Consider the following 13988-nt stretch of genomic DNA (forward strand, 5'->3'; position numbering starts at 1 on the left):
TAAGGGTCTCTTTTCCAAGTTTAAAGGATAAACATTCACAAGTAACCCCATGGGCCAGAAAAGGTTGAATTCATTGGCCATGCTGTCAATCCAGCATGATTTCTGCCATGTTCAAAATAACTGGAAACTCGGAACTCAGAAATCTCAGACTTCAGTGAGTTCAAAACAACTGGGAAAATACATTTTGAACGGTCATCCAACTCAGAATTCCAAGTCGGGAATTCGGGCCTCTTTCTAGAGCTCCAACCTGAAGATCACTGACGTCATGATTCGGCCTTGTTTTTGCCAAGTTCCCAGTTGTCTTGAAAGCACCATAAATCCAGAGAATGCCAGACTTTGATGACAAAGTTTCATGACCAAATTTGCCCACAAGAAGGACCGCCGCGCCACCTTCCTGTTCAAGTGAGCACAGCACAACGGTAAGTCCAAAAATGTGTTGTTTGCTGCTGCATAAATTATGTAATATGCCAGGGAGATATGTATACTGTAGCTAAGAAAGTAATACTAAGTGTATGTTGTGTAGTAAGCTGTTAGTAGCCCATGTGCCTCATCCTAATCATTTGGTCCCTTTCCCCCTCATAACAGCCTACTGTTTTGACTTGGTGGTGCACATGTGGCCTATAGCCTGTTTTAGAGAAATGTCATAATTGAATATTGGAAGAGCTTTCATTGTCTGTTTATATGCCCGGTTTATTTATCCTATGGTTCTGACTGGGTGTACAGGGAGAATACTGTAAGAAAGGCCCATGTTCTGTATTCTGTCGCTGTACATTTCAAAAGTGCTGAACAAATAGTTATATTGACTACGTCTGTCTTAGCTCGCTCATTAATGTCTTAATCGAATTTACGGATTGCCTCTTATCCGCTCATCGTTCCCTTATGCCATAGTTTGTACCTCTCAATTGTCAATAGAAACCACATTTGTTTAAGCAAGTCAGCCATATCAGTTATGCTTTTTTAAAAGGCAGTAAATGAGGCTGAATTAACTGTTTCGCTGCCAGACAAGGCTCCGCTGATAGCCAGGTGTAGCAGTGGTAAGGATTCACTCCATGTTGCTGAAAAGAAAGCTCTGCTGTTGGGACAGCTTTATGTAGGCCCTAACAGTTTGTGGGCACCATTTGGCCCGTTATAGTGCAATTAATGTATTGTTCAGTGTTGTGTTGTATTGTGTAGTGGCTTTGCTGGCATGCATAAAACTATTACTTTTTTTGTTTGCCCCACCAAGATTTACATGCTAAAATCACCACTGGGTGTTCCTAATGTTTGGTATACTCAGTGTACATACAGTAACCAATCTTTTCAGATCAGATCTACATTAGAGGATAGGGGTCAATTTGGGTTTTAGCATTTGAGTAATCATGCCATAAAAGCACATTTGATTCGAACTGAATTGAAATCGGTTAATGGAAGAATCAGAGCTTGAAGCTCCTACCCTGGGATCAGTCAGTCTTATGTGTCAACAGACACGGTAGTCAAAGACAAATAGGAGGGGAAGAGTACCAGCTATTGTTTGAGAGAAAAGAGAGAAATGAGAGGAAAGACACAGAAGATACACATAAATGGAAAAACTCAGAGAGAGGACAGAGAGAGAGAGAGGTGAAGGAGAGGGGGACATATTCAGATTCAGTCAAAATGACCCATATTATCTAACCAAGTCAACTCAATTTGTTGAGTAGAAATGTATGTTGTTGTTGAGTAGATACATTTTGTTTACATATCAAATCAAGTTGAGTTAGCAAAGAACAATGTGTTCACTCAACTTTCAAATCAGAACCAAGAAGACAAATCAACTAAAGCAACCTAACAGTTGTGTTGACAAAAAATGTAATGTTAAGATAACTACAACTTATACATTGTCTTAACTTATGAAATCAAGTTGAATCAGCTGAGCACTATGTGTGTACTCAACTTAGAAATTAACAACCATGAAGTAAAATCAACTGAAGCAACATAACAGCTGTGTTGACAAAAAAAGTTAAGATGACTACACTGAATCAAATTGTCTGAACTTATGAAATCCAGTTGAATCAGCTAAGAATTATGTGTTTAACTGACTTAGAAATTCACAACCATGTTAGGAGATGACATGAAGAGAGAGGCAGAGATGGAGACAGATAGAGAAAGAGAAAAATGGTTATCGTGAGTGAGTGAATGAGTGAGTGAGAGAGAGAAAAAGAAAGGGGGAGAGATGGGGGAGACAGGGTACATACACTGAGGTTATTTCCACGCTGCCTCCCTTTCCTTCGCTGCTGTGTGAGCACAGAGAAGACACACACACACACACACCATAGCCACGGATTCAGCACAGGTAGAGCACACACAGACCACCGCGCAGACACACGGACAGGGAAGGAGAGAGAGATGAATACGCAAATAAAGAGTGAAGGGAGAGATGAAGAAGGTAAGGGGAGGGCGTGAAAACCGGATAACAGGGGAAGGCGTGGGCAGAGAGAGAGGGAGAAATGGAGAGGGGGATAAATGTGGGTGGGGATAACCCGAAAAGAAAGGGAGGTGAGAGGGAGGAGAGGAGAGGAGAGAGAGAACCCGGTTAGACACAAAAGCAGCGGTGAGGGGAAAAACAACACTTACCACAGTAGCGCACAGACACTGGAGGGCCAGAGACAGTGTTATAGACAGGGTCACCATGGCAACAACACTACCATCTACACCACAGTCACCATAGCAACAACACCCATCAACACCATAACACACCACGCTACTACGGCAAAAACAACAGTACAGTGAAGTACAGTGTAAAGGCACAACTCAAGACACACGAGAGTACGAAAGAAGACTGGACGACACACGCATACAAACACACATGCACACCGACAAACACACACTCTCTCAGAACATCAGGACATAGTCACACATCCACACATAGCAGCAGCACACTTAATCATATCAGAGCAAAAGCACTGTTTCAACCTGGTGACAGTTTTTGTTTCAAGATAGTAGTATTTTACTTAATATATATATTTTTAGTTTGAGCATGATAGTACACTACTAGACCACTTGAACAACACCTTCACAAATAAATATTGACCCAAAAATGACACTAGATCATTGGCAGTTGGGCATGATTTCAAATTCAAACCTGGTTGAAACAAACCCCCACATTTCAAGTCACCTTTGTAGCAAAACCATTAGAGAAGAGGGAAAGAAAGATTGATTTAGATAGAAGATAAGAACTGAGGTCGGAGAGAGAAAGAGAAAGAAAGAAGATCTTGGGCTTGACAGCGGTGATAGTTTTGAGGGCGGAAGAATGTGCATGTGTGCTGGTGTGTGTGTGTTTATGTGTGTGTGTGTGTGTGTACGTGTGTATGTGTATGTGTTTGTGTTTGTGTTTGTGTAGCAGCTGAAGAATAATAATAATAATAATAAGCCATTTAGCAGACGCTTTTATCCAAAGCGACTTACAGTCATGCGTGCATACATTTTTGTGTATGGGTGGTCCCGGGGATCGAACCCACTACCTTGGCGTTACAAGCGCCGTGCTCTACCAGCTGAGCTACAGAGGACCACAAGAAGGCACAGAGTGCTCTACGACATCTACAAAATGAGTGGTGGATCTCCAAAGCACAAGAAATCCAATCTTGTGTGGACAGATATGACATGCACAACTTTTATGATGCCCTGAAGACCACCCACGGCCCAAGAAGTTGCTTTCTCTGTCCCCTCAGAAGTGCAGATGGGTCCACTCTCATAAAGGACCAAACTACAATAGTCCAGAGGTGAAGCCCTCTTAAACCAGCCGAGCCCAGTTGACTACTCAGTCCTGGAGGACCTCCCAACCCTGCCCACCATCCAGAGCCTTGATCTCCCACCCACCTTTTCTGAGGTCTGCACCGCCATCAGGTCACTGAAGAATAACAAAACAGAGCAGTTTGCCTGTTCATCTCTGAGATATGGAGACAAGAGAGCATCCCCCATCAATGGAGGGATGCAAACATTGTCACCATATACAAAAACAAGGGGGACAAATCCAACTGCAGCAACAGCAGGGGAATATCAAACCTTCCAGTTGCTGTCAAAGTCCTGGCGAAGGTCATGCACCACAGACTCATCGACACCATCACTGAAGATCTGCTACCGGAGTCCCAGTGCGGATTCAGAAAGAACAGAAGCATGGTGGACATGATCTTCAGTACACACCAACTGCAGGAAAGGTGCAGTGAACAGACACAAGACCTGTTCATGGCCTTTCTGGATCTCTCCAAAGCCTTTGACACAGTACACTGTGAACTCCTTTGGAAGGTCCTCCTGCAGTATGGCTGCACTGGGAAATTTGTGAACGTCCTGTGTCAGTTCCATGAGGGGATGGTGGCCAGAGTAAGAATAGGCGGTCAGGAGTCTGAACCATTTTGGAGTTGGTACTTGTGTGAGGCAAAGGTGTGTGCTTGCGCCGGTCCTATTCAATGTCTTCCTTCTGTGTGTCACAACAGTCCTGCACAAGGACATGGAAACAGAGAGTGGTGTGACCCTGGACTTCAGATTGGACAGGAACTTCTCCAACATTAGGAAGCTCCAAGCTGCCATAAACCTCAAATCTTAACACGTACTTGAGCTCCAGTACACACATGATTGCACTCTTGTGGCACATACCCCAGAAGCTCTACAAGCCACGCTCACAGCAGCTGTGAGAGCATACAGCATAATGGGGCTGTCTGTTAACATCCCAAAAACAGAGGTCCTATGTCAGTGGTCATCTGATCCTCCGTCTGAAACACCTGCATTCTCCATCTCAGACACCTCACTTGCCATTGTATCACATTTTAAATATCTTGGAAGCATCCCCTCGACCAGGATATCCAGAATCGGGTCAAACAGACCTTGTCATCTTTTGGATGGCTAAGGAAGAGGGTTTTTAACAGCAACCTGCACCTCCACACCAAAGTTGCAGTCTACCAGGCAGTGTGTGTATCTACCATCCTTTATGGATGTGAAACATGTACAGTCTACAGCCGACGCTTAAAACAACTGGAGTCCTTTCACATACAATGCCTTGAACGCACGTTGAAAGTGACCTGGTAGGACCGTGTTCTGCACTCAGAGATCCTACAGAGAACCAATTGCATGAGCATTGAGGCGTCCATCACACACCACCAGCTTAGATGGCTCGGCCATGCCATCCGGATGCCAGAGGATAGCCTACCACAAAGATGCTGTACGGACAGCTACAACTGGGCTGTCGCTCTGCAGGTGGGCAGAAAAAGTGGCTAAAGGACTAACTGAAGACATCACTAAAGAAGTGTGGGATAAACCCTGCCTCCCTCCAGACTGTTGCTGTGGACTGTTCCACCTGGCATGGCCTCTGTCATCAAAGAGTGCAGTTGGACTGAACGTAGACCATGCCTGCACTGGCTTCAACGGGACAGGCCTTTGTGTGCTCTCTCTGTGGCAGACAGTGTGTATCCCGCATCGGATTATACAGTCATCAGCGAACCCACAAGCTGTAGTGGAAGTCATCATCGGATATGATGGACTACCTTAAGCAAAGTGTGTGGGACAGTATAGCAGAGATGACTTGGTATTGGATGAGAAGGGACAACCACAGTAACACACCTTCATGCAGTAGGGGATGAGTGGAGAGGAGGAGGAGAGGAGAGGAGGAGGAGAGGAAGAGAGGAGTGTTGGGGTGTTTGGTATGGTAGTCTATAAGACTTACCTGTAAGTCTTTCTGGCAAACATCCTATAGGCGATATTTCATCAGCATAGAAAGGGTAGCTACCGTCAAAATGCATGATATCACTTCAAACACCATGCATTTATAAAAAAACTAAATGCTTAAAAGTATCACAATGTGTGTCCATTTTCACCAATGTTTTATAGTATTTCAGTGTAACTTGTTCAGTTGTGATGCACTGTGTTGGATTATAAATAGTCTGTCTCTAGTCTCTGTGTGTCTCTAGTCATGTAGCTTATCGTGGAGATTGAGTCAAGGAGATGGAAAGATAGAGGGAGCGAGAGAGGGAGGGAAGGAGGAGAGGAAATGAGGGGTGCTCACTTGGTTGTCGCCTGGAAGGCGTGGCATGGAAGCGGCCCTTCCGTGGCCTTCCATTGGATGAAAGTGCTCGGTATCCGAGTAACCGTCACGCCCCATCTCTCTCATCTCTACCGTCTGCAAAATAGAGTGAGAGCAGGCGTGACTGTGATGAAGGAATACGATGGGGGACAATGGTGTGTTTGTCATCCTTTATCCCATGTGAGTGTGGGTGAGTGTAGTGTGTACAGCAAAGGAGGTTGGTAGGACCTTAATTGGGGAGGATGGGCTCGTGTTGATGGTTGGAGTGGAATTAATGGAACGGTATCAAATACATCAAACACATGGTTTCCATGTGTTTAATGACATTCCATTTGCTCTGTTCCAGCCATTATTATGAGCCGTCCTCCCCTCAGCAGCCTCCTGTGGTGTACAGTAGCATGTAGTGTAGTGTTGGGGGACTGGGGTTTTGTGCCTGGGAAATGGGGACGGGGTAAGGTTTAAGGCTAGGTTTAGATCTAGGGCGAGGGGCTAGGGCTGTGGTCTAGGAGCTAGGGCTTGGACCTGGACTTGGATCAAAAGCGGGAACTGCTGAGGCTGAGGCTGAGGCTGAGGCAGGGGGCTTCGGTGCAGAGGACTTGGGGATAGAGGGCTTGGGGGCTGAGGGTTTGGGGGCTGAGGGCTTGGGGGCTGAGGGCTTGGTCCGTGCTATCCGGTATCCTTGGGACATCCCTACCCCATTGAAGTTGAAATGTAACCTCTAAAAGTCTAAGCTAACATATGGAATTGTTTTAAGATGGTCATACCATGGATCGTTTAGCTATTTGATTTAGGTTGTTTTGAACCCCTTTAGGTACATACAAAAAAATATAGATATATTTAATAAAATGTAGAATTTGCCCTTTAATACTATAGACTATAGAAACGCATTGAATAACACATTCATAAATGTCAAAACAGACAGCCAAAAAAGTGTCTGTAAAGGGTGGCTATATGAAGAATCTCAAATATATTTTGATTTGTTAAAATACTTTTTTCGTTACTACATGATTCCATATGTGTTATTTCATAGTTTTGATGTCTTCACTATTATTCTACAATGTAAAAAATACTAAAAATAAAGAAAAACTCTTGAATGAGTAGGTGCGTCCAAACTTTTGACTGGTACTGCATATATATATATTTACCCAAAAATATATGGGCGATTGGAAATGATGCAGACAATTACACTGATGGAAGCTACAATCTATCTGCAATATTAAAGCTGATCTACCCCCTAAAAATAAATACAAATAAAAATGATAATAAAAAATAAAAAAATAAAAAAATAAACGGTTATTGTGCTGACGTTGCTTCCAGAAGCAGTTTGGAACTCATTGCAACTGAGGACAGACGAGTTTTATGCGCTAAGCGCTTCAGCACTTGGTGGTCCCATTCTGTGAGCTTGTGTGGCATACCACTTTGCGGCTGAGCCATTGTTGATCCTAGACATTTCCACTTCACAATTACAGCACTTACAGTTGACTGGGGCAGCTCTAGCAGGGTAGAAATTTGATGAATTGACTTGTTGGAAAGGTGGCATCTTATGACGGTGCCACGTTGAAAGTCACTGAGCTCTTCAGTAACGCCATTCTACTGCCAATGATTGGCTATGGAGATTGCATGGCTGTTTGTTAGATTTTTTACACCTGTCAGCAATGGGTTTGGCTGAAATAGCCGAATCCACTAATTTGAAGAGGTGTCCACATACTTTTGTATATATAGCATACTTCCATATTTCGATTCCTTTTTTAAACTGGTACAGGGTCACTTTCAGACGAGTCCCGTGACACTTGTGGGTGTCGTAGAGCAAAACGGAGAACACCATCATTTGGATGCTACAGACGTTTTCGTGAGGAGACCGATTTTCGGGATTTCTCCTGGTCTGACAAACATTGCTGTAGTTCTGCCACTTTCCACAGCAGATGCAGAATGCCGACTTAGCCATATGTGGTGGATTGAGATGCAGCCGATACAAAAAAACAATTAAACAGACTGATTTTGATTTTGATTGTAATATGTTATTTAGGGCTTGGGGGATGAGGGCTTGGGGGCTGAGGGCTTGGGGGATGAGGACTTGGGGGATGAGGGCTTAGAGGCTGAGGGCCTGGGGGCTGAGGGCTTGGGGATAGAGGGGTATGGGATGTGAATGGTGGGAGGGTTTAAGGCAGGCATAGCCAATCAGGGCAGGTTATAGGGAAACCAACATGTTCACATTTTCCCAATAACTAACTCTAACTCCTGCCATTAGATGCCATTAGATTAATGTGCTGTATTGCTTACACCTATACACCTTTCAGATCTGTCCAAGTGCCTATGGGGGGGAGCTATAGGGACCATATGGAATTGGACAACAGGCAGGAATAAAACAGAGCCAATGGTGACTCTGTTTACGAGTTGATTCAACAATGGATTCCCTAAATATCCTGTAAGTGAAGAGCACCAGGACACTAGATCTATATGAACCAGTCCAATGCAAATATGTGGATGTTCAGACTAACAACATGAAACATGAATAACATGAAAGAAAATCATTATTTCATGTTTACTTTGAACCATTTCTTAGTGTGTTCTTGTGTGCAATGACATACTGTACATGTGGCATGCATGTACTGTATTGATCTCTATTTGTGCGTATGTGTGTGCGAGTATATACCCTTATGAGTTATGTCTGTTGTCCAGGGAATCCTCTGGATGCTGGTGTGTGTGTGTGTGTGTGTATGTATGTGTATGTGTGCGCGCCTGTGTGTATGTGTTACCTGTGAGTTATGCCTGCTGTCCAGGCCGTCCTCAGAGTGCTGTCTCTCAGGGCTCCAGCTGCCTACTCTCTGGGACATCTCCTGAGCCCGCACTGTCACCCACGACTGGCTCCCTGGAACCCCCCCCTCCACCGGTCTACAACACACAGACAGTCAGACAGGCCCCTCGCATGCATACAAACACCACCTCCCTTCACCGGTCTACAACACACACACAGTCAGACCCCATATATACACACGGATAGACAGACACGCACACACTCACGCATGTATGCATACACACAAACCAGGCACCCATATACATCACCTTCATCAGACCCATGCATTCAGCGCTTGTATGAGGCTAACTGAATGCACTCATTCACTCATCCCCACAAACCCATACACCAGCCTTTCTGAACACACACATGCACATACACACACAGGTCCTCTACACGTGAGGCGTGTCCGCCCAGCGTGCCGTCCTGCTCCTCCTTCTCGTGGACGACACTCCACCTGTGGAGCCACTACCCATCCTCCCTCTGGCTGCAGAGAAAGAGGGAGAGAGAAAACAGAGAGAGAGAGGGAGAGGACAGAGAGAGAGACCCAGAGAGAGAGGCGGAGGAGGGGGGGACAGGGGTCTACTCACAGGCTGTTGACGGGGTCTGCTGGCTGGGTAGGAGGGAGGCTGAGAGGCCCGTCCTGGATGGGAGAGGGTGGCTCCACGCGCTGAAACGGTAATGTCGTTCGATTCTGTGTGAGATACAACATGGCCACCGGCTTTAAGGCAGACATACAGGAAATGGGGAAGGTGGGGAAGAAAGTGAGTTCAGAGCAGGTCACAGCATCCAGGGGGGAGGAGGGGTTTCAGTCAGCAGGGGCTGACTGAGCCAGAGCGCATTCTGGGAGGGGAGTTAGAGTCCTGCTGTAAATGTGAGAATGGAATGTTCATGCCAATGAATCATCTACTTCCAGGTCACCATGAATTAAGGGCATTAACCAGGGCCATAGGCACTGTATATGACCTACAGTATACAGTACCTAGCTATGGATGTGGAAGTGTTCAGTTGGATGCTACAAAGAGGTCTGGATTTGTATGGCATTAATTAATGTCTTTGTCTACAGTATTTTTTATCTGATCAGACAATTTGCATGTTGCTCAAAGGAACAAATCTCAAATGACACACTATTTCTGTTTTTCACCTAGGCTCTGATTCAAAAGAAGTGCACTGTAACATGAAAAGGGTGCCATTTAATACACAACCCATTCGACAGGATCGACAGTGTTTACCTCGTGACCGAATTGGATTTCAACCTTGACTTTTGACCTTTGACCCTCATTTGACCTCGAGCAGCCAAATGGTCACTATCGGCAACCAGGAAATGAGAGTCGGTGGGTGCAGTTTGAGCCAGTCCAACAACCCATTAGAGCGGTAGAACAGCAAGACCAGGGAGGGAATAAGGAAGAGTTGAACAAGGCAGAACATCAGTGCAAAACCAATGGACAGATCCATCAGGAAGAGAACATTCCAAGTCTCTGCTAAAAACAGATGTTGACACATAGGGAGAATTGGCAGGAAAGAATATAAAAAGGATGATAGAGAAAGGACGACAGGAGGAGAGGATGAGAAAAGGAAAGAATAGAGGTAGAAGTCCATGTGAGCGAAGATCGAGAGAGAGAAAGTGGACACAAGGAGGGATAGAGGAGGGATGAAAAAGAGAGAGGAAGACGAGGACTGAGAGAAGATCTGTTGGGAACGTACAGTACACTCTTAGAAAAAAGGGTTCCAAAGGGTTCTTTGGATGTCCCCATAGGAAAACCATTTTTGGTTCCAGGTAGAATCCTTTTGGGTTCCAGGCAGAACCCTCTGTAGAAAGGGCTGTACCTTGAACCAAAAAGGGTTCATCAAATGGTTCTCCTATGAGGACAGCTGAAGGACCCTTTTAGGTTCTAGATAGCACATGTTTTTCTTAGTGTAGGTGAAATGCATGGTGGGAGTAAGTGTATTCAAATGACCTCATACAGTGTCATTCAGTTATTACACATCCACTTAAAACTGACCAACTGCTACTTTTATGTCTGTAAGATAACTGGGCAAAATGTTGTTGGGCCGCATTTGGCTTCCAGCTGTGGGATGCTCCTGGGCCAGTATATGCTTGCTAGCTGGAATGGATTATCAATGGTAAGTAGCTGTGTTGGTTTAAGGATTTCACGAGCCATGGAGGGTCAACGTTTTAAGTGGATGCATCACAAACGTTCCAGGTCATACAAGGAAATAGCACACAAATGTTTTTACAAAAGTAATTTTGACAAACATTCCAAACAATATTTGTCCAATCGTCATTTCTAAACACTTGGAACAGTTCTTGTCCGAACCTGAAATGTTTGAAGCAAGGTTATCCCCATTCTCCGTCCCACATCATGACAAACCACATGCTTATCTATGGCAGCAAGCTCTACCTGGAATCATGCAGGGAAAAAACTCTCATCACTAGGATAGATGCTACCCTTCACTATGTCTCTCCTTATCTAACACTATGGTAATAATATTGTCTGAGATAAGATAATGCAATGGTGCAAGAGGGAGGGAAGTCCACTCCTCTGCTCCTGTCCTTCTGTAAGCATGTAGCAGCAGGGGAGGGGAGGGAAGGAGGGGAAGGGAGGTGAGGGTGCAAGGGGGAGGAGAGTGAGGGACAGCTCAGTAAGAGGGGGTGTAGAGAGGGGTACAGGGGAGAGGGGAGAGGGTGTGTAGGGGTAAAGGGTGGGAGAGCAGACATTGGCTGGAGAGCAGGATGGGTGGTGCAGTGCTCATGGCAACGATTGGATGAGGATGTTGCAGTGACATCATCAATTATCGTCATCGGGCTGTGACATGTCATGTGAGCATGCTGAAGAGTCTGAAAAGCTTGATAACATTCATTGCCCAAGAAACTCCAGTGTGTGAGTGTTTGTGCTCCATACATGTTTGTGGTCATGGGTAAGTACACCTTGGGAGCATTAGAATAAAAGCACAAGGACCAGCTGGGTGGTATGGTTGTGGTTGTGAATGAAGACCAAGCCTATGACATGGTCACGGTCAAATGTCCAATGACTTGGACTTGTAAGTATTGGGTGACCAACTCTTGAATCTTCTCAGCTTGTCTTATGAGTCTTCCATTGTAGTTTTACAGGTGATAGAGGGTGGTTTCTATAGTTGTTTAGGTGGTATCCTTCTTAAATAGCTCCATCATGTTCCTGAGGAGTTCCTGTGACTTCTACAATCAAACTATCCCCTGACTCATATTGTAGGTCCCATCCAACCAACTCTTCAAAAAGCATGTGTGTATACAAATCTATACACATGGCTAAGGCATGTTTGAGGTCAGTTTCTAAAGCTCAGACAGAGCCAGACTCTCTCAACTAACTCCTAGTTCTTTCAATATTCTGCCTCTCTCACGCCCTTCACATCATGTGTCAGAGCCAAAGAGTTGACTGGGAGGCTAAGATTATTATTTTTTACTTCAAATTTAGTGACTATCCCTTCAAGACCAACCTCTTCCTTGTGCTATCCTACAAGGAAGGAATGCTGGATGGCAGCAATGAAGTCATGGGGAATTGATATGGCTGAGAGTTGTGTATAGAGAGTGGTGGCAGGTGGCAATAGCAGAGCAGGGAAAGTGGTATGCTTAGAGTGCAGTGAGAGAGAAGGAGTAGGAGGAGTGGAGGAGTAGGACTCTGTCTGTAAAATAGGGAACCGTGTGTATGTGTGTGCGTGAGAAATACAAATAAAACAAAATAAAACAATCTCCGTAATTTAAAACGTCATCTTTTACTTTACAGTTAAAACATTTCTGAAATAGCTTCACATGTGACTACATAAACACAAGATGCTTTGTATTGGTTGTATATGCATTCTCTCTGTCTACAGGGAATGGGGGCTACTGTGCAATGCTACAGTCCAGGGTATAGGGCAACAGTCCAAGGCCAGGGTGTGGCTACAGGCTTGGGAAGACTAGCATCATCATCATCATCATCATCATCATCATCATCATCACTAGCAGTGGATTCACAGCCAGGGAGAGGGAGGATAAAGAGGAACAGGCTTAGGTGAGCAATGTACATTAACGTCATACAGTGTTCGCCATCCAGAGCTGTGACAAAGACACCCAGCCCAGACCAATTCAAAGATTCTCTATAGCAAGAAAAGTGCTTCTTCTTTAGCAATAATTGTGATTCAGAATTATATAATTGTGCTTGAAATATAATCTGATGGTTCTGTGTGTAGATGCTCTAGCAATAATCTAATCTAATGTAAGCCAAATGAGAACTTGTTCTCAACTGGCCTACCTGGTTAAATAAAGGTGAAATAATAATAATAATAATAATAATAATAATAATAATAATAATAATAATACAACATAGGCCAGCAGTGACATACTTTGTCCACCAGAGGGCCTCACAGATTAAAGTTTCATACCTTAAACCCTGACTAACTGCAGAGATAGAGAGGCAGGAAGGGAGGATGGAAGGATGCAGAGAGACAAGGCTAGAGTGGGTAAACCCAGTGGCAGTGGTTCTCTAACCTTTGACCACTAACCTTTAGCCAGGTGAGGTCAATGATAACAAGTGACCTTACAATAACAACATAGTAAGTAAAGGCTATAGTAAGACTGGGGGTGGGTGTGGTTATGGGTTGTCACAGCTCTGCTTTGACCCCTGTACTAACAGCACAGCAGTATTTCTAGTCAGTTTGACTCTGCCCTCAGTCAGTCTGCATTGTCTGAAGGTTTGGAGATGGTTCCTAGGGACAGTAGTTGTACCTGCTCCGCCTCTAGCCTCGCCTGAGAGCGTTTGGCCTTGCTCTGCCTGTAGTACTCCATGATCATCATGGCAGCGTAGATCTTCCCCACCGTCAGGTCTGTTGCTGCTGAGAGAGGGACAAGTTACCCTGCACGATTAGACCACTTCGTATGGGACCCTGAGCGAGAGGGATGGGAGTAGAGGGGACGAGACATGCACACAGATAGAGAGACACACACACTTGTACACACACAGACGTACACACACTCTCACAGACGAATACACACACATATACACGAACACAGAGCTGATAGTCTTTTCACAAACAGACTCGGACTAAAAAATGATAATGTGTCACATTTTCGCTTTCTCTGTGTAACTGTAGTCTTTCTTTGTTTAGATCTTTTCTAGCAATATCTGTATTTCTAGCACTACTGATTGGTGGTCT

At 44.7% G+C, this 13988-nt stretch overlaps 1 protein-coding gene across 1 annotated transcript in view; it reads right to left on the reverse strand.

The window, feature by feature from the left end:
• LOC121570749 (voltage-dependent P/Q-type calcium channel subunit alpha-1A-like) overlaps positions 1 to 13988 on the reverse strand; it is a 123705-nt gene that overhangs the window by 9305 nt on the left and 100412 nt on the right. The window contains exons 44-48 of the mRNA XM_045221010.1: positions 13561 to 13664; positions 9410 to 9513; positions 8782 to 8917; positions 6008 to 6121; positions 2211 to 2249 (exon numbers count right to left, since the gene is read on the reverse strand). Coding sequence (XP_045076945.1) covers positions 2211 to 2249; positions 6008 to 6121; positions 8782 to 8917; positions 9410 to 9513; positions 13561 to 13664 — 497 coding nt within the window. The remainder of the gene's footprint in view (positions 1 to 2210; positions 2250 to 6007; positions 6122 to 8781; positions 8918 to 9409; positions 9514 to 13560; positions 13665 to 13988) is intronic.

The sequence above is a fragment of the Coregonus clupeaformis genome, chromosome 7, assembly GCF_020615455.1.
Source record: "Coregonus clupeaformis isolate EN_2021a chromosome 7, ASM2061545v1, whole genome shotgun sequence".
Taxonomy (NCBI): domain Eukaryota; kingdom Metazoa; phylum Chordata; class Actinopteri; order Salmoniformes; family Salmonidae; genus Coregonus; species Coregonus clupeaformis.